Source organism: Adiantum capillus-veneris, chromosome 14 (genome assembly GCF_014529385.1).
Source record: "Adiantum capillus-veneris isolate H3 chromosome 14, ASM1452938v2, whole genome shotgun sequence".
Classification (NCBI taxonomy): domain Eukaryota; kingdom Viridiplantae; phylum Streptophyta; class Polypodiopsida; order Polypodiales; family Pteridaceae; genus Adiantum; species Adiantum capillus-veneris.
The window spans coordinates 66731408-66750901 of record NC_140944.1 but is presented as its reverse complement, the minus strand read 5'-3'; the positions used below and the strand labels follow the sequence as shown (position 1 = coordinate 66750901).

General features: G+C 48.9%; 1 protein-coding gene across 5 annotated transcripts in view; it reads right to left on the bottom strand.

The window, feature by feature from the left end:
* The window catches only part of LOC147442542 (RNA helicase family protein), a 211826-nt gene that overhangs the window by 105116 nt on the left and 87216 nt on the right, over nucleotides 1-19494 (bottom strand). For 3 of the 5 annotated variants that reach the window (XM_086528698.1, XM_086528699.1, XM_086528700.1), the window contains 2 exons: nucleotides 4616-4690; nucleotides 4453-4542 (listed from right to left, as the gene is read on the bottom strand). In XM_086528698.1, the coding sequence (XP_086384824.1) occupies nucleotides 4453-4542; nucleotides 4616-4690 (165 nt within the window). The remainder of the gene's footprint in view (nucleotides 1-4452; nucleotides 4543-4615; nucleotides 4691-19494) is intronic. The other 2 variants (XM_086528701.1, XM_086528702.1) reach the window with 1 other exon arrangement.

The window sequence follows — 19494 nt, the reverse complement described above, 5'->3', positions numbered from 1 at the left end:
GAAGGAAGTCCCTACCAAGATGCCAACTGTCCCACCCAAGTCACAGAAAAAGTCACTAGCGTAGAAGCGATCTAGCCGCAATAGATTCACTCCTCCCACTCTGTAGTCCGCACGAGAGAAGGCAAGGCCGTCTGGGGGCCTCACAAAGCTAGAGTGCTGCCACACATCCGAAACCCTCAGTCATACAAAACCTCTCCCAAGCTGCCAGCTCAACTCCCTGCACAGTAGTGGCTACCACCAATCCTGTCAGAAGGGTCCTCCAACATGTTGAAGTCACCCCCAATGCACCACTGCTCTGCTTGCAGCAGAGACTCAACAATCTATGACCAAAATTCTGCTCTAGCACATGTGACATTGGGCGCATATATGTTCAGAAAGCCCACAAGGAAACCCTGAACCTGCACAGTGATCCACTGAGCCCTGCCTCGCACAATAATCCCTCTGCCCACAATGGCCTGCTGTAGAGACTCCACAATAGTCATACATACCCCACCCTGGATGCCTCCAGGTCCAAAAGCAGCTGACCAAAAAGTCTCATAGCGACCACGCAAAATCTGACCACAACGCCGAATGCGGCTCTCACAAAGATGATGCTCCTGCAGCATAAGAATGTCAATCTCACCACCCACAAGGCATCTCTGCAACTCCTGACGCAACCGACCCCTCTGTCCTGAAACTGGGGCCCTCTTAATCCCTGCATATTCCATGAGATGATCCTCATGGAGTCAGTGAGAGAAAACAGATGCTGCAACAGCAGCCAACCTCGCTATCTTTGAGGCCGGTTTGGATGGGGAGTAGTCTGCATCCGAACAATCTCTAGACAAGCGCGCAAGAAGTGACTGTCCCGCCCAGAGCGTGCAACCCGAAGGGCTACATCCTCTGTCCAGGAATCCTCATGTACAAAAACATAACACGGAGGGCACTGAGTGTCAGCAAACAAGTGCACCACAATGTGTCTGTAACCCACTGCATCTGGAGGTGTCACGCTGAACTTGGCAAGAGGCCAAAGTGTCTGCACCATATCTGTCACTGCTAAGTCCCCTGTGTGATGTGAGAACTCAATAGCCTGTGTCTGGAGCCAGTCCAGGACTATGTGCTGGGTCCACTCCGTGGTATCCCTACCACACAATGGAAAGGAGAAACCCACCGCTGTGTCCAGGGCCTCATTGCCTCTAGCTGCAAGAAAGAGGACATGGACTCGAAAGCTGGCCTCCTCCAAGTCAAGAGAGAAATCACCCAGAAACCGAGTGAAGCTGTAATCGAAGAAATACCAACGTCTGCGAATGTCGAAGCTGGTCAGACCTCTAGGGATCGCTGCAAAGGGAGAAGTGAGCACCAAAAAAGGCAGCCTCAGGTGGGGCTGTCCCTCACGAGCCACACGGCTCGTAGCGAACCACTACCAAGAGAACGCCTCGCGGCAGAAGCGTGGCCAGTACCCTCTGTCTGAGGAGTGGCGGAGGGGTCCGGAGACGAGGCTGTGGGCCCCATCGAGGAGAGGGGAGGGGCGAGGGGCGAAGGTGGAGGTTGGGAGGGGGGGGGGGGGGGGGGGGGGGGGGGGGGGGGGGGGCAACGACTGAGGGAGGAGGAGGCGGTGGTGGAGGAACAGAAGTGGACGGGGCATCCTCAGGCATGTCCTGCTGAAGGGGGTCGAATCGGAACCCAGTGCTACTGAGCTGCAACAGGTCGGCCACCAGGAGGAGCAGTGGGGTGAGCTCTCCCCTGACGGCGACGGCCAAGAACCTGCTGCCAACCATCAGTTGGCTGGTCACTAGTCTCTGTCAAAGTACCAGCCTGTGTATCCTGTGTGCCTGGCTACTTGGCATGCTCAGCCTTGGGCCACTGCGCATGCGCTGCTGTGGGTCGAGGTCTCCTGCGAGGAAAGGCCTTTGCCATATGGCCCATCTGTCTGCAAATGAAACACTGGTTCGGGCGACCCGAATACTCCACACTCTGTCTAATCCATCCCCCACTCACCCTAGGCAGCAGTATCACCTTGGGAAGGGAGTGTGTCACGAACAAGAACCCGCACAATAGGTAGACCTGCGGCCTTGGCCACAACTGAAGCTGCCGTGCGTAGAGACTCCAAAACTGTCCCGAATATGGAACCAATCTTGGGTAGGAGGGGATAGTACTCTCGCCTCAGGCCTGGAAAGAAAACCGAAATCGGCATGTCTGCCTCCTCCTCAAGCACATCTGTAGAAGAGTCAAAACCGTGATGCCAACGTCGGAAGTAAGCTCGAGCTGCTCTGATGCCGAGCGGGCTCATTGAAATCACCTTGTTCGCCATATTTGCAGACTCGAACTCGATCTGGCAGTACCCTCTCCCGAGGATCTGGACATCTGTGATCTTGCCCACATTGGAGAGAAGACGGGCCTGCAGTAAATCCCGAACTTCGCCCCGACTGGGCCGAGTGCCAATGATTTTACAGATAACCGAAGTGGCCTGCAAGCGCTCCACTTCGGCCATCAAGCTCGCTTGCTCTTCTAGCGAAAGAGCAAGTCGAAGGGTTGGCTCCGCGGTGTCGGGCAAGGGGGCTTCTGTAGAGTCCCTCTAGGGTGGAGCAGAAGCCGCCATTCTGTGTTTGCTGCTGAGACGGTGGTCGAGGGCGTCACTGAATGCGAGGAGAATTGAGTGAGCCGGGTGGTTGACTACGTGAAGAGGGAGAAGGGGACGGGTGAGCACGGTAAGAGGAGTGCGAGGCGAGCGAGGAGGGGGGCTGGCGGGATGCTGCAGGCAACACGAGGCGGGTGTGTGTGTGTGTGTGTGTGTGTGGGCGGGGGGGGGGGTTTGCTCCAGGCAGCGCGAGGGTCGGGGACTTGCAGGATGCTGCAGGTGTGGGCAGGGGGGCAGCACGCTAAGAACCAGCGGGGGATTTCATGCAGGGCAGAGCACGCAGGGGCGGGCTGAGAGGCTGCGCGCAGGAGGTGAGGGGGGATGAGGCTACGCGAGGGCAGGGAGGGCGATGGCGGGGGGGGGGGGGGGTGCGGGAAGCAGCAGCGAGCGATATCCGGACGTTTGCTCCGGTTTCTGTCTTTGCTCGTAATGAGCTATCTTTAACTATGGGAAGCAAGACAAGGTCTATAAATTGTCCCTTCTTCAAGGTATTAAAGATGGAATGCCTATTGAGACAATTAAAGGTAGTTTTGGTAACGAACTCAAAGGCAGTTTGTGGATGACTACTTCAAGTATGGAATTTGGTCAAGTGGTTTGTGCATGGCCACTTTGGTCTCTCGGTAGGCTCACATCCAAGGAGACAAATTGGACAGTCACTTATCTGACTTAGTCCCTCGCTTGTGAAAACTCAGATACTCGAGGCATCCAAGATTGTCACCCTAGGGGAGCCATACGTGTATAAGTTACCAATGCTTATAAGGTTAGCAGTTCGGATACTAGTCTTTAATCCATAAAAGACTTTGTGAACAAAGCGAGCTCAAATGAAGCCATATGGTATGAGATGCACGGTTTCATCTGGGAGCACTTTGTATACTTTCTTTTATATGAAAGGGGTAAACAAATAGTGAACCTAATAAACAATTTAGGAGTTTACACTAGTAGACTCATGAGGTAGTAGCGAGCTCTCAAATGAGAACTCACAAAAAAAGCAAGAAAGGAGTTCAAAGATCGAACTCGTTCATGGAGAGTTTCACCTAGGATGGTCTTTTCTCCTTAGGGGTCCAAGGATGTTTACAAGGACGTAAACTTTGCTTCAGAGGGAGGCAATGTCACATCATCCATAGCATCAAGACCATGGAGCACACGTGGCACATGCAGATAAGGTGCTTAGTGCACACTGCTCGTGCAGAGCTAGGGGGTGGAGTCCATGTTAGGGCTAGATGGGCACACTGGGATATTAGGAGGCCTAGGACGGCCATATGGGTGTGTAGCCTGGCACAACACATGCTCGGGGCCAATGTCCGGCCAAGTAAGAGAAGAAAAAAGCCTGATCGCCTCATTTGGTACGAATCTGAGAGCAGCAACAATTGCATGAAGAAAAATAAGCAGAGACAGGAACAGGTATTTGCATGCTTTTACATGAAAGAGGGGTCTGTTTTCACAAACCTGATACACTATAAAGATATAACCTTGAGGTAAGACATCACTGGAGGTCTATCACAAAAATTGCAAAAACTCTAAAACCGGCTTTCATAGTACTAGAGGTTTAATAATGAATGTTAAACAATTGGGTTGAGACTTTTTTGGAACATAGGCATAGACAAGAAACACAAGCAAAGATGTGCTCATCATACTATCATAGACATCAGAAGATATATATATCTTTTACCGACTAATCATCATTGACGTGTGGACAGATGGAAACGCTTCAAAATGTGACAACTGTGAAGAAAAATTTTGCCATTATCACCCTCAAAACATTACTAGTGTGTGACTATACCGCCACCTTATTGAAACTACACAGAAATTTACTAGTTCTTGAGTTTGATGTCACATACCGGTGTTGTCATATCCTCAAATCGAATAGAGTAACCCACTTCTTGACCCAAAGTTACATGCATTTCCTCAGCTACACGAGCTGCAACAGTCTATAGCACCCATCAACCAATATTTAAACAAAAAGACTGAGCTAAAGACACCCAACTCAGCAAGTTAACAAACCTGTACAGCTATTCGCCTTGGCTGTGTACAAGCAATCAATCGTCCTCCTTCAGACCATCCACCTTCTACCAAGTACTATTCCCACCATTCCATATCATAAAATACAATTAACATTGATAATGAACGAATAATATCGTAAAATTATAAACATTGTTTATAACACGCTTGGATACATAATTTTTACGTGCATGCGCACATGCTTGTGTGCCTTGGGGGGGGGGGGGGGGGGGGGGGGGGGGGGGGGGGAAGTGTGCGAGCATGCGCGGAAGCACGCATGTGCACAGAGAGCGTCAAATCCAAAACGGTCATGTGGCATTATCAATGTTCATCTTCTTGCGCTTCGCTATTGATATTCAAACCAATAGTTTGAGGAGTTTGCGGTAGATGGTCTACTACAGTAGAGACTCCATGACTATACCTTTGATATTACAAGTTGGTTAGTCTAGAAAGGGTTCATTGGGAAGTATCTTTGGATGTATCGTTGAACATATGACTTCAAATTTGACAACGTTTTATACCATTCCTGCCAAGATCAAGCAGTCAATTGTTTTCCGGGTTCATAATGCAGACATGTCATTTCAATCCTTAAGTAGCTGATACAATGGAGGACAGAGTGTATGTTTGGCAGTACCACTCATGACGAAACTCAAAGACACTCGTCAATCAGCATATGAGCCAGTTTGACCCAGAAGAAGAGCGGGTAGAGGTACTAAAGGAAACATTTGATGCGGGCTTAACTCTTGCTTCTCTTGCGCATGCAGCAATAGGGTGCAAGCAAGAAAGTCCAAGTAAGGAAGTGACTTTGCCTCTAAATTGTGCTCCCAGCTTTGCTATGCCGGGCGACACCCACTATGTTCTGCTCATAGATATCATGCATGAGCTCAATATACAAGAGGACTACTTGCCTAGCTGCAATTGCAAATTTTTGTGAGGCAGACATGTGGATGATGATGGAGTGGACCAACATCTTATTGCTGACACAACTGTCCTTAGGGACCTACAGGCCGAATCCTCACCGAAGTGGGCAAGATCACTGATGTGCAGCTTCACAGGAGAGGATATTATCAGATCGAGTTCGAGTCTCCAAAGATGGCTGCCAAAGTGGTTTCGATGAGCCCGCTTGGCATTCGGGCGGCTCGAGCATTCTTCGGACAGTGGTGCCACGACTTCGACCCGGCTACAGATGTTCTCAAGGAAGAGGCAGAGATCCCCATCTCAGTCTGCTTCCCAGGACTGAGGCAGGAATATCTTCCCTTGCTTTCTAGGATTGGCTGCATGTTCGGGTAGTCTTGGAAACCCCGCGCACCTCAACTTCATCACGGCCAAGGCCGCTAGATTACCCATTGTATGGGTTCTTGTTCGGGACACACACCCCTCCCGAAGGAGGTTCTTGTGGCTCAGGTGGATGGAGGGTGGATCAATCATAGAGTGGAGTACTCAGGTCTCCCGAACCAGTGCTTCATCTATAGGCAAATAGGCCATCTTGCACAGGTCTATCCGCGCCGGAGAGCCCACTCTGCTCCACCGCCAGGGAGATTGAATTATTGGAGTCATCGTCTCTACCTGGTCTACGTGATGATTCGCCGGCCTCCTTGGTTGGATCGCTCTTTGAGAGAGCACATGCAAGACCAAGTCTTGCATGCATTGGTCTCGGAAAGCCTCACCCTCTAGTTCCATAATTGCCCCCTTCTCTACAACCGCTATGCGTTGAGCTTCATGTTCCCTCTCTAGAGCCGTGCGTTCCCTTTCCATGGGGGCCCGCTAAGCCTTCTTTTCTCTTTTGGCTTCGGCTTGATGAGCTTCCCTTTTCCTTTAAACTACAGCTCACTAAGCTTCCTTTTCCCTTTCGACTGCAACTCATTGAGCTTCCCTTTCTATTTTTGGTTGCACCTCGCTGAGCCTCCTATTGTAGCATCATCTCCATCATGGACTTTACCAAAGCCCCCATAGAGCCTCGTGCAATCCGTGGAGATAGAAGAGGATCCGGGGACGGTCCTCTTGGCGTAGGGATTTCTTCACCAACTCTAGTCCCATCACCTTTACGCAAAGTATCCATTCCGCTTTGGGTGACCATACACTAAGTATTGGGGTACTTGGGGTACTCGGGTTCTTGGGATACTTGGGTACTTGAGATACTGAGGGTACTTGGGTTCTTGGTACTTGGAGCACTTGAGTACTTGGGTTCTTGGTACTTGGTACGGCTTGCAATCTGAACCTAAGAAGGCTTTTCCCTTACCCAAGCTCAACTTATTCCTACCAGTGCACCCCTTGGCGGCCTTGTGCTCACACTAAGGCTTCTTTTTCCCACCTCATGTCAATTGGCCTACCGCAATTTGCAAGGTCTGCTCTCAATGAGTGGAAAAGAGGAACAAGGGGAGGCTAAACAAGCCCTTCTTTTTTGGATTACCTATCACTCTTCAAAAAAACAGATTAGAACACGCCCAAGTGGTCGTGGTTTACGTGAACTCTCAAACAAGAAAAAGATTTATGTGGTTCTTTATGGCTTTATGGCCCTTAAGACAGAGCGATGAAAACGGGAGCGCGCCCGATGCACGATAAACTAAGGATAATACGTCCGGGGCACAGACCCAAAGATTCTTTGCTAAAAAAATCTGAGACAAGTTCTTTAGGTTCTTTTCTTGAGTGATGATATCGACCACTGCCAGAGAGCTCTGATACCAAAATGTTATGTGCAACGGAAGTGATTGATGGTGAATGCTTAGGATGTGTGTTCAGTGCATACTCAAGGTTCCTTTCACTTTATGAGAGAGTTCCTTTTACTCCATGAGAGAGAGGTGCAATAGACAAGAGAGAAGACATAAAGATACTATGAGTGATGGTTCTACCAAATGGGTTCCCAAACCCCCCTCCAAGGACTCCCCTCTCCATTGCTAGAGAGGTATTTGATTTAGATTGCACAAATGCTAATACAATGGTCCTAGATGCTAGGAGGCTGATGAAATCTTGCTATTGTTGGAGGACCCCTCTGACAGGATCGGAGACAGCCATGCTACTGTACATGGAGTCGAGTTAGCAGCTTGGGAGAGGTTGTGTATGACTTTGAGGGTCTCGGATACATGGCAGCATTCTGGCTTTGTGAGGCCTCCAGAGAGTCTTGTCTTCTCTAGATCGGACCGCAGAGTGGGAGGAGTGAATCTATCGCAGATAGATCGCTTCTACACTAGTGACCACTTCACTGACTTGGGGGGATCAGTGGGCATCCTGGTAGGGACATCCTTCTCGGACCATGCACCAGTGATCCTCACAATGGCAGACAGGCAGAGGAGTGGGAGCACGATGCTTCGCATCCCAAAGCGGGTCTTGTTGGACTCAGCACTCAGAGAGAGGGTAGAGGCTCTCTCGACAGAGGGCATGGACAGCCAGGCTCTACCTGCAGAAAGAGTGGCCTTAGGCCTAGCTCAGCTTAGCCACTTTTTTCTCCAGGAGTCTTTGGCTCGACGGGCTGCAGCGAGAGAGAAGGAGCAACGTCTCAGACGAGGCATTGCTTCACTACAGAGGATGCAGGAGCAGCATCCAGACAGTCCATGGTTGGAGGAGCAGTTACAGCAGGCTCGCCAGGAGCTTGCTTGCACAGAGGAGAGGCGCCCTGAGTTTGCCTTTCACCGACAGGCATCTCAGTGGACTCAGGTGGGTGACAGAGTGACAGGTGCTTTTTTTGAGACAATGGGACCTCAGCACTCGCATGCCAAGGTCAATCAGCTAAGGAGACCCGATGGGTCAGTTGTTTGTGAGCCCGAGGATATGCGTGCAGTTGCTACTGACTTTTACCGTGAGCTACTGTCGGCTGAGCCCCAGTCAGAGAGACAGGATGCATGCAGGGAGCAGGTTTGGGCGCAGATGCCTTGCCTTGTGACTGAGGAGATGCGCCAGAGGCTAGAGCTACATCTTCATCTTGAGGAGCTACACACGACTCTTAGGGCCCTTCCTCGTGGTAGCTGTGCAGGTGAGGATGGGCTGACTCCCAGCTTCTTCTTGGAGTACTGGGACCTGCTTGGCCCAGATCTTTGTAGTGCCTTTCAGTACATCCTGCACACAGGAGTGATGCCGGATAGCATGAGTGAGTGCCTGATTTACCTCATTCCGAAGGAGGGTGGCTCCTTGGATGAGATTCGACAGTGGCGCCCCATCACCATCCTCAACTCAGCCTACAAAATTCTTGCCAAGGCTCTAAGTTTGAGGATCCAGCCACTTTTGGAGAGTCTTATACATGGGACTCAGACAGGTTTTGTCAAGGAACGCAGTATCCTTGACAACATCTTCACTTTCTGGGAGGCTTCTGCCCTAGCACGGCTCCGTGGGGAGGACCTTGTGATTCCTCTTCTCGATTTTGAGAAGGCATACGACAACGTTGACGGGGACATTCTAGAGGGCACTTTACGCAGGATGGGCTTCTCATATGCTTGGATCAGCGGGGTGTCAGCTTTGTACAAACAGGCTCACAGTCAGGTGCTTTTGGCAGGAGGTAGAGGTGAGCGCTTCATGCTCACACGATCGGTCAGACAGGGTTGTCCTCTTGCCCCCTTTCTCTTTCTAATCTATGCGGAGGCGATGAGCAGATTTTTGGTGTCTCAGCAGGTTGGTCTGAGGGGCCTTGCACTACCTATACGGGGAGATGAGCTGCTGGACGCTGAGTTTGCCAACGACTCAGCCTTGTACTTAGAGGGCCAGGAGGCCAATCTACACAGATGTGAGCAGGCTTTGGGGACCTTCTGCTGTGCATCGGGCGCACTGATCAACTAGAGAAAGGCAGTAGCTTTCTCTGTTGGCAGTGCTCCTGTGCCAGATTGGATGCCAGGAAAGGGTTTCAGGTGGATTCCTCCAAGGACTGCAGTTCAGTACTTGGGTTGTCAGGTTGCTTTCGATTTGTCCCCCGAGCAACAGATTGCTCTTCTTCTCCTGTCCATCAGGAGAAAGTTGTTACATTGGAGCTCAGCACGACTATCGCTGGCTGGTAGATTAGTAGTTGCCAACCAGGTGTTGTTGGCGACTATGTGGTTGAAACCGGCCTGTTCAATCCAAAAAGGGCGGTAGACTTTACTTCAAACCTTGATTTAGCTTTCACCCATTATTAGTCGTCTATTTTACCTGCGCTATAGTGACACAAGAGAGGGGAATGGGATACAGATGCTAGAATGCACCAGTATGAGAAGACCGACACCAGATTGGCCCCTAACTTAGGCGCCCCTTTCGGTATTTCTTTATTGTTTAAAAGAGCGAATATACGCTGTGGTTCTTTCCAAGCTGCCCCGTACAACCTTGGCTGAATTTTGACTATTCTGGCTTGATTTCGGCAACATAACTGTACTAGAACCCTTCACAGTCAGTATTCCCACGCATTGGCCGACTTTCCCGACGCATACGGGCACTTTGCAAAACCTGGCGAGAATCTGCAGCACGCTGAATTCTCTGTTTTCAGCCCTGAAAATGCGCCAGATCGCCTGTACAGCGGTCCCCTTGCGTCCCCGAACCTCCTGGGGGTATTAGGGTCCGTTTAGGGCCAAAACCGTAAACCTGCAAAAATACACAGCAGGCTGTAATTCACTGTTTCGGGCTCCGTTTCGCGTGCCGGTCGCATCCGTAGCAAGTCCTCGAGCTCCCGCACCTGTAGGGCTACTTACCCTTTGAATCGGACGAGATTTCTGGCGTGAAACCTCTCCGAATTCACCTGTACCTGCGGGGGGGATTAGCCGCTAGCTAATCCAGTACCTGTGCAAGAGGCTCTTGCCTCGGCAATCACGCATGAACCCACACAACTGTACATTGGTCAAATGAAGAGCCCACTAGAGGGGCATAACATACTGCCAAAGGGGAGAGAGAGGGCAGTGCGTAGCGTGCATGGCATCACTCCTGGCACCGCACTGTGCATAAGAGGGAAAGCAAGCACTCCATAGCTCTTAACCTGTGACAAAAACTGCAAATGAGCCTCTCCCAGCTTAAAATTCAGTGCCACTTCTTGTTGCATGAGGCAAGTGCACCAGAAGGTGCCACTTGGCACATTTATAAGCATTTTCCCGTCTCGGGGTTGCCGTCTAAAAATATCCCAACCGGTTGCCCAGTTGACTTCACGGCAGAGTAAGAAAATGTTCCCCTTGTCATTCCGGAGATAATGACGTCAACACATTTTCAGGTCCCAAAATAGCAGTTCCCTAAATTTTAGGAGATGCTGCCATTGTATCTTTCTAGGTCATCCGACCCTCTTTGTACACTGCGGCCACATCCAGAACTGAAATGTAGCCTCTGTAGCAAAATACCACTTTGGCTAGTCAATGACTCCACTTGGCTAACCATAGTCCTTGTCCAACCTTAGTGCTCTCTTGCCCTCAGGCCTGGACTCCCTCTGGACAGTTCCACACTAGCTATGCAATGCAAGGCAGTTAGATTTCACGAGGGGTGTTTCCAAAAAGTGAAAGTAAATAGATAATAAGAAAGAAATCAACAAAAAGGATAGATAGTAGTCACACGCTGGTGACATACCCCCCTCTTGAAATCTCAAACGTCCTCGTTTGCATCTATGTCGTTCATGCTCCTAGTCAACACTGATGTATTCAACACCTGTTGACACATGTACGACACATACATGCTCATTGTCAACCCTGGTGTATTCAACACCTCGTCGACTCATGTATTGCTTGCGTGTGAACCCTGTCCCAATGACATAGTGGTAGCTTCGCACTCTGCCATTGCTTTGAGTCACTAACTTTCCAATGACAAAATGGTAGCTGCACATTTTGCCACTGTCTTATAGTACACGTTGGATCCCGTAACACTTTCGAGCATACCCAAACCGACAGTTTAAGAATGCAGTTACACATGTACTCTTTAATAGAAGCAATTACTGTATCCTTGACAAACTGACAAGAAATACTCACTTCTATAGCACTAACCAAACTTTTGGACATTCCATAAGAGCAATTGCCAAACTGACAATCTGTACAGCTCTAACATTCATGTAACAGGTATTTGATTTGAGCTCACTTTAAATACCATGTACATCATTTGTTTCAGAAGCCATTGTCACACTGACAATCCATTTAGCTTTGAAACTCAAGGGGTCAAGGTAGGTTGCAAATCGAAGGCTTCCAGGTAAAGTGATAACACAATTGGTGACTCTGCAAGTTCACCTTCTTCCATCCACTTAGCATCCATTGGTGGATAGTTTCTGAACTTTACTAAGTATCGCCTAGCAACCTTGCCTTTCACTTTCCTTTCTTTGTGTGCCAAAATCTGTTCCGGGACCAAGATCTCGTCAAGTTCCTCGACTTCCGGCTGATCTTCAGCTGGCATATCTTCTGGCACATCACCCACATAGGGTCTGAGAAGACTCACATGAAATGCATTGTGAATCTTCCAACTGTCAGGCAATTTCAGCCTATATGCAACATCACTGATTATGTCGCATACTTGAAAAGGCCCATAGTAACGCATGCTGAGCTTTGGAAACAGTCTTTCCTTGCCCTTCATCTTCTTTAACCTTGCCTTTTCAAAGCGTAAAAGCACCCAATCACCAAGTGAATATACCACTTCACGACGGTGACGATCAGCTGCTTTCTTTTGCTTTGCCTGAGTCCTTTCTAAGGCCACTTTGACCTTCTTGCACATTTCATCCATGTCCTCAACATACCTATCTGCTTCAAATATCTTGTCCTTTGTATGCAGTATGGGAGGAACTTTCTTGCCACCTTCAACTATCTCAAAGGGTGCCTTGCCAGTTGATGAATGCACTGTATTATTGTATGCATACTCCACCAATGGCAAATACTGCTCCCACTTTCCTTTATGCTCTGACACATAGCACTTCAGCAGATCTAGGACAGTAGAATTTGCCTTTTCTGACTGCCCATCTGTTTGAGGATGAAATGACGAAGAGAATTTGAGCGTGGTGCCCATATTCTCAAACAAGCCTCTCCAGAACAAACTTGTCATGCGTGGATCACGGTCGCTAACAATCGACTGTGGCATGCCATGATACTTGAGAATATTGCTCATAAACAAGCGTCCCATCTGATCTGGCTTTATCTTCTTCCTGACAGGAATAAAATGAGCCTGTTTGCTGAATCTACAAATAATGGTCCAAATACCATCGTTTCCTGTCTGCGTTCTCGGAAGATCAAAGATAAAATCCATAGCAATACTTTCCCATGGTTTATCTGGAATAGGTAGTGGTTGCAATAACCCTGGTGCCTTTTGCTTGTCAAACTTGACCTTTTGGCATATTAGGCATTCTCGCACAAAAGCATCCACATCCCTTCTCAATGTAGGCCAATAGAAGAATGTTTCAACCGCTTTAACTGTAGCATCGATACCATGATGCCCTGCATACGGTGGGACATGACTCTCTTCCATAACTTTGCGTCGCAATGGCTTTGTGACACACAATCTGCCATGCATCATCATGAACCCGTCTTTAAGAAGATAGTGTTCATGCCGTTGTCCATCCATTAGTTGCTCGAAGACCCTTGAAAAATCTTCATCATTTGCATACTGTTCTCTCATATCATCAAGTTCATGATGATAAGAAATCGACACAGCTGAAATTTGTGGCTTCCTTGACAAGGCATCAGCCACAACATTCTTTTTGCCTTCCACATGCACAATCTGAAAATGGAACATGGACAAGATATTTGCCCATCGCATATGTTTTTCAGATAACTTTGTTTGTGTCAAGAAGTATCGCAAGGTCAGATGGTCCCTTTGGACAACAAAGTCTGCACCTAGCAGGTAGTGTTTCCAACTTAAGAGCGCATGAATCATAGCCAGTAACTCTTTCTCATAGACCTGCATGGTCATCTCTGGCCCTTGCAAAATTCTGCTCTCATAGGCTACTACCATGCCATCTTGCATTAGCACTGCACCAATGCTACTACCGCAGGCGTCGCACTGGTCCACAAATGACTTCCTAAGATCTGGCAACACAATGACTGGATCTGAAGTCATCTTTTCCTTTAAGAGATTAAAAGTTGAAATCTCTTTCTGTGTCCATCTGAAGGTGACTGCCTTCTTTTGGAGAGCATGTAAAGGTGAAGCAATCTCAGCGAAATTTCGGATAAACCTTCTGTAATAGGAGCATAGTCCCAAGAAACTTCGGACATCGTGCACCGTCTTCAAATTTGGCCATGACTTGATCGCTTCAACTATTGCAGGATCCATTCTGACACCATCCTTTGAGACAATGTGTCCCAGAAAGTGAATCTCTTCCAGAAAAAACTCACTTCTCTTTGCATTGATGAGCAACCTATGACTGCGTAGCTCTTTGAACACAATTGCCAAGTGATGCCTATGCTCCTCTTCATTCTTTGAGTAGACTATCATGTCATCAAAGAATGTACCAACAAACTGCTGGTGTGGACGGAAAATTCTGTCCATCATCCTATTGAACGTAGCAGGAGCATTTGTGAGACCAAAGGGCATCACTAAAAATTCGTAAAGGCCAAACGTCGTTCTAAAAGCAGGCTTGTGCACATCCTCTGATCTAATGCGGATCTGATGGTACCCACTCTTTAGATCTATCCTGCTAAACATAGCTGCTCCTGCTAATTTGTCCATAATATCATCAACTCTAGGTATAGGGAACCTATTCTTGATGGTATTCTTGTTCAGTGCATGGTAGTCGATGCACATACGCCATGAGCCATCCTTTTTCTGCACCAACAACACTGGAGAACAGAATGGAGATGAACTGGGCTGAATCAGCCCCTTTTCTAACAGCTCCTGTACTTGGCCCATTATCTCTTTCTGCTGAGCCGCACTAACCTTGTACGGAGGCTTATTTGGTGGGCTACTGCCTGGCACCAAATCTATCGCATGGTCCTCGGGTCTCTCTGGCGGTAATCGAGATGGTAATGAATCGGAAAAACAGTCACTATACTGTTGTAAAAACATTGACCTTTCTGTATCCAACACAGGTAAATTTGATTCATCACAATCTGACACTTCACGTGCAAAAACCAAGTACACAGAAGTAATAGCAAAAGCTGATACAGTGGGAATAGACTCCCCTTTAAGCTTTACATCCAGAATGTGAGTCTTTCCCCTGCTCTGTACAATGATCTTTTTGTTGTAGGCATCCATGATTCCTTGTACACAAAATAACCAAGGAATACCTAACAACACATCACATCCGTCCAGTGGCATGATGTAAAATTCTTCAGCATCTACATAGGACTGGATATGTAGGCGCAACTTTCTGATGATGGGTGTCACAGCCTCTGTATGGCCAGGACATGCCAAACCTGCCTTTGCCGTATACCCCATCTCTTCAGGTCTGATTCCCAACTTTGAAGCCAATTCTGGGGAAATGAAGTTGGCTTTGGCACCTGGATCAAAGAAGATAAGCACTGTTTGATCCCTGACCTTTCCCCATGCTCTGCAAAGCTCACTTGCATCTGAATTTGGCTTGTCGCCCACTGTATCTGGCACTAGACCAGCCATGGGCTTCTTTTCTTTCCTGTCCTCCTTGTCTTCAGAATCAACTGGCCTTTTCTTTGTAGGACAATTGTAAGCAATGTGGCCAGGCTGCTCACAGATGAAGCATTTGTTCTCTGACCTCAGGACTTTCTTTTGCTCTTCCGACTTGCGAGGAAAACGTCTTTTCCATTTCTTTGCTGGTCCCTTTTCTGATTCAGCCGTAGCTCTGCCTTTCCCTGCGTTGGCTGGCTCCCGAGTCCCTTTAGGAACCTCATTGGGAACGTGCTTCTTCGCTGAATTTTTCTTGGCTGATCCTTCCTTGACGGCAGTATTGAATTCACAATCTTCTCCCTTGAGCAAACCATTGCCAGTGTTTGCTACCTCGATGAGTTGCGTCAAAGTAGTGACTTTGGTCTTCATGCAATACTTTCTCAATCCTTTGGGTAGGCCACAACAGTATTTTTCAATCTGTTCTGTCAATGGCACAAACCTATAGGAAGTTACTGGAAGTAGAGCTTTCCAAAACTTTCGATTGTAATCATCCAGATTTCTGCAAGTGGCAGCATTTAGCTGGTGCCATTCTGTCATGACATCTGCTTCAAAGTCATCAGATAACCATGCTGCTGCAAAAATCTGCTTGAAGTAAATCCATGTGGACGGAGCTTGCCCTTGAGGCAATAAAGTTGTCCACCAATGTCCCGCATTCCCTGTCAAGAAAGTGGCTGCCTTACGGACCTTTGAAGCCTCTGTAAAGTTTCCCCTTGCATAGGCCTTGTCAAACTGCTGGAGGAATGAGAGAGCCTTCTTCCTGTCATCAAACCCTGTAAAGGTCGTGAATGACACACCTTTGCCACCTTCTTTGTACGGAGTTGGCCTCTCCAGCGGCGTTAAATTGTCATATGGAAGTGACTGAAACATTTAGGGTTCATCTGTGTTCCTTGGCCGCTATTAACTTGACCTGGAAATGCCATATTTGGCTGCTGATTTGTAATTCCAGCCATACCAAAATTTGCCTATGGCATCCCAAATTGGCCATGAGTGCTTTGAAACCCTGGTAGCATGCCTGTGACACCATACATGGGGTTAGGCATCATTGTTTGAGCACCCCCGAACACTGTTCCTGGCGTGTAAAACTGATTTCCAGGTGCATGACCAGCCATGCTCTGGAATACCGATCCACCTCCAAAATAGCCAAGGTGTACTGAAGGTGGTGGGAAGACCTGTTGCATAGCCTGTAGGTTGCTTCCCTGCCCATTAGAACCAGCTATAGGCTGCTGAAAGGTGGCGGGCTGAACTGGTACAGCTTGAAAGACTGGCATCTCAGCCACCTGTTCTTGCACCTTAGGCATAGGTTGTGGAGACTGCATGTTCTCCGTCAAGTGTACAGGTGTTTCCATTGAGTGTGCGGTATGAATCACCTGTGCTCGAGCCTTAACAGGCTTTTGAATATGATCCAATGACCCAACTTGCAGAGACGGAACAGGAGGTTGCAGAAAGGCTAAAAACCTAGGGTTCTGCATTACTTGTGTGAACATAGCCACAGCAGTAGCCAACTGGGTCCTGAATATATCGTCATCTGTCTGTGGTGGTCCTTAGGACTCACCCACTTCATGTGTCTGTTGAACCTGTGAAGAGGAAACCTCTTCAGTCACATCATCTGGTCTGTCAGCCATAATTGCAATTCCCTTATCTTCAAGCCCAAAACTGACCAAGGCTCACTTCTATGGGAAAAAGTGATTTAATCCCGTCGATGGAACCATGAAACCGGCCTGTTGAATCCAAAAAGGGCGGTAGACTTTACTTCAAACCTTGATTTAGCTTTCACCCATTATTAGTTGTCTATTTTACCTGCGCTATAGTGACACAAGAGAGGGGAATGGGATACAGATGCTAGAATGCACCAGTATGAGAAGACCGACACCAGATTGGCCCCTAACTTAGGCGCCCCTTTCGGTATTTCTTTATTGTTTAAAAGAGCGAATATACGATGTGGTTCTTTCCAAGGTGCCCCGTACAAGCTTGGCTGAATTTTGACTATTCTGGCTTGATTTCGGCAACATAACTGTACTAGAACCCTTCACAGTCAGTATTCCCATGCATTGGTCGACTTTCCCGACGCATACGGGCACTTTGCAAAACCTGGCGAGAATCTGCAGCACGCTGAATTCTCTGTTTTCAGCCCTGAAAATGCGCCAGATCGCCTGTACAGCGGTCCCCTTGCGTCCCCGAACCTCCTGGGGGTATTAGGGTCCGTTTAGGGCCAAAACCCTAAACCTGCAAAAATACACAGCAGGCTGTAATTCACTGTTTCGGGCTCCGTTTCGCGTGCCGGTCGCATCCGTAGCAAGTCCTCGAGCTCCCGCACCTGTAGGGCTACTTGCCATTTGAATCGGACGAGATTTCTGGCGTGAAACCTCTCCGAATTCACCTGTACCTGCGGGGGGGATTAGCCGCTAGCTAATCCAGTACCTGTGCAAGAGGCTCTTGCCTCGGCAATCGCGCATGAACCCACACAACTGTACATTGGTCAAATGAAGAGCCCACTAGAGGGGCATAACATACTGCCAAAGGGGAGAGAGAGGGCAGTGCGTAGCGTGCATGGCATCACTCCTGGCACCGCACTGTGCATAAGAGGGAAAGCAAGCACTCCATAGCTCTTAACCTGTGACAAAAACTGCAAATGAGCCTCTCCCAGCTTAAAATTCAGCGCCACTTCTTGTTGCATGAGGCAAGTGCACCAGAAGGTGCCACTTGGCACATTTATAAGCATTTTCCCGTCTCGGGGTTGCCGTCTAAAAATATCCCAACCGGTTGCCCAGTTGACTTCACGGCAGAGTAAGAAAATGTTCCCCTTGTCATTCCGGAGATAATGACGTCAACACATTTTCAGGTCCCAAAATAGCAGTTTCCTAAATTTTAGGAGATGCTGCCATTGTATCTTTCTAGGTCATCCGACCCTCTTTGTACACTCTGGCCACATCCAGAACTGAAATGTAGCCTCTGTAGCAAAGGATACCACTTTGGCTAGTCAATGACCCCACTTGGCTAACCATAGTCCTTGTCCAACCTTAGTGCTCTCTTGCCCTCAGGCCTGGACTCCCTCTGGACAATTCCACACTAGCTATGCAATGCAAGGCAGTTAGATTTCCCGAGGGGTGTTTCCAAAAAGTGAAAGTAAATAGATAATAAGAAAGAAATCAACAAAAAGGATAGATAGTAGTCACACGCTGGTGACAGTGGTACATCACTTCTTGCTGGATCTTCTCGAGTTCTTGTATCAGCCAGGTAGAGAGGCTGATCAGGAACTTCCTTTGGTCAGGTCGCGACACTCAGATTGCCTGAGCCAAGGTGGCTTGGTCGTTCGTCACACTTCCTTGTTCTCAGGGAGGGCTTGGGATCATTGATCCAGCACAGCACAGAAGAGTCCTTCTTGGGAAGTTCGTCGTCAGAGGACTTCTTCCAGGCGAGGAGCCCTGGAAGGAGTTCTTGCTGCAGAGGCTTCGTGCGAGGGTGCCTCAGTCAGGAGGCCCTTGGCAACCTTCGACCAGATGGATCTTTACAGAGTTGCGCCGAGTTGGTTTGAGCAGGAGACTGGAGGACCGATTCGCTGTGAGTTTGCTTCCTTCTTGGGAGCTATTACGGCGTGGCCTAGAGCAGAGACAGCCGACGTGCATGGAGGAGCGCCTTCGGCAGCCCCTCGTCTGGAACCCCATGGTCAGCACTCAGAGAGGCCACTTGGTTGGGAGTAGGCCTCATGTTTCTTGGGGTCCCATGGCAGAAGGTCCAGCGAGCTTTCTAGGTGACTGGCTAGAGTTCACAGGTTTGTCAGAGGAGGGGCAGGCTGTCCAGCTACACGGCATGAGAGGGGTTCAGAGCATGTGTCAGGACATCTCAGAGTTTGTTCCAACTGAGTGGCTCACGCCTCTCGAGCCAGTAGCACCCCGGTGGATGGGAGCCTTCACACGACTAGAGGTTCTCATTTCAGTCAGGGCATGCTCAGAGACTGTCCCAGCCCTGTTCTTGGAGCTTCAGGGTGGGTGACGATTACAGCGAGTTGCAGTCGAGGCCCCGCAGGTAGCAGAGTGCTGTTTCCAAAGGATCCGAGTTGTGGGCATCTGTGGGAGGACTTGCATCATAGACCCTGACCGAGCAGCTCTTGAGACTGGACACTGGAGGCTATGGGCTTAGGAGTGCTGTCCACTGGCACGAGTACAGTGGGACTCCTGGTGAGTGGCTTTGGAGGGACCCCCTCTCTTCTGCAAACCGCCCAGGAGTCCCTTTCTTTCAGTACACTATTCGGCTTGGACGTCATACACTTGCAGCACAGAGAGAGGCCCGCCCCGCTGCAGCACGTCATTGGCAGCAGGAGGGCCTCACAGTTGAGTTCTTGGCAGCTTTTTGGCAGAGGCTGTGGGACTCCAGACAGTCGAGGCGCGTCACTTTGTTCCAGTGGT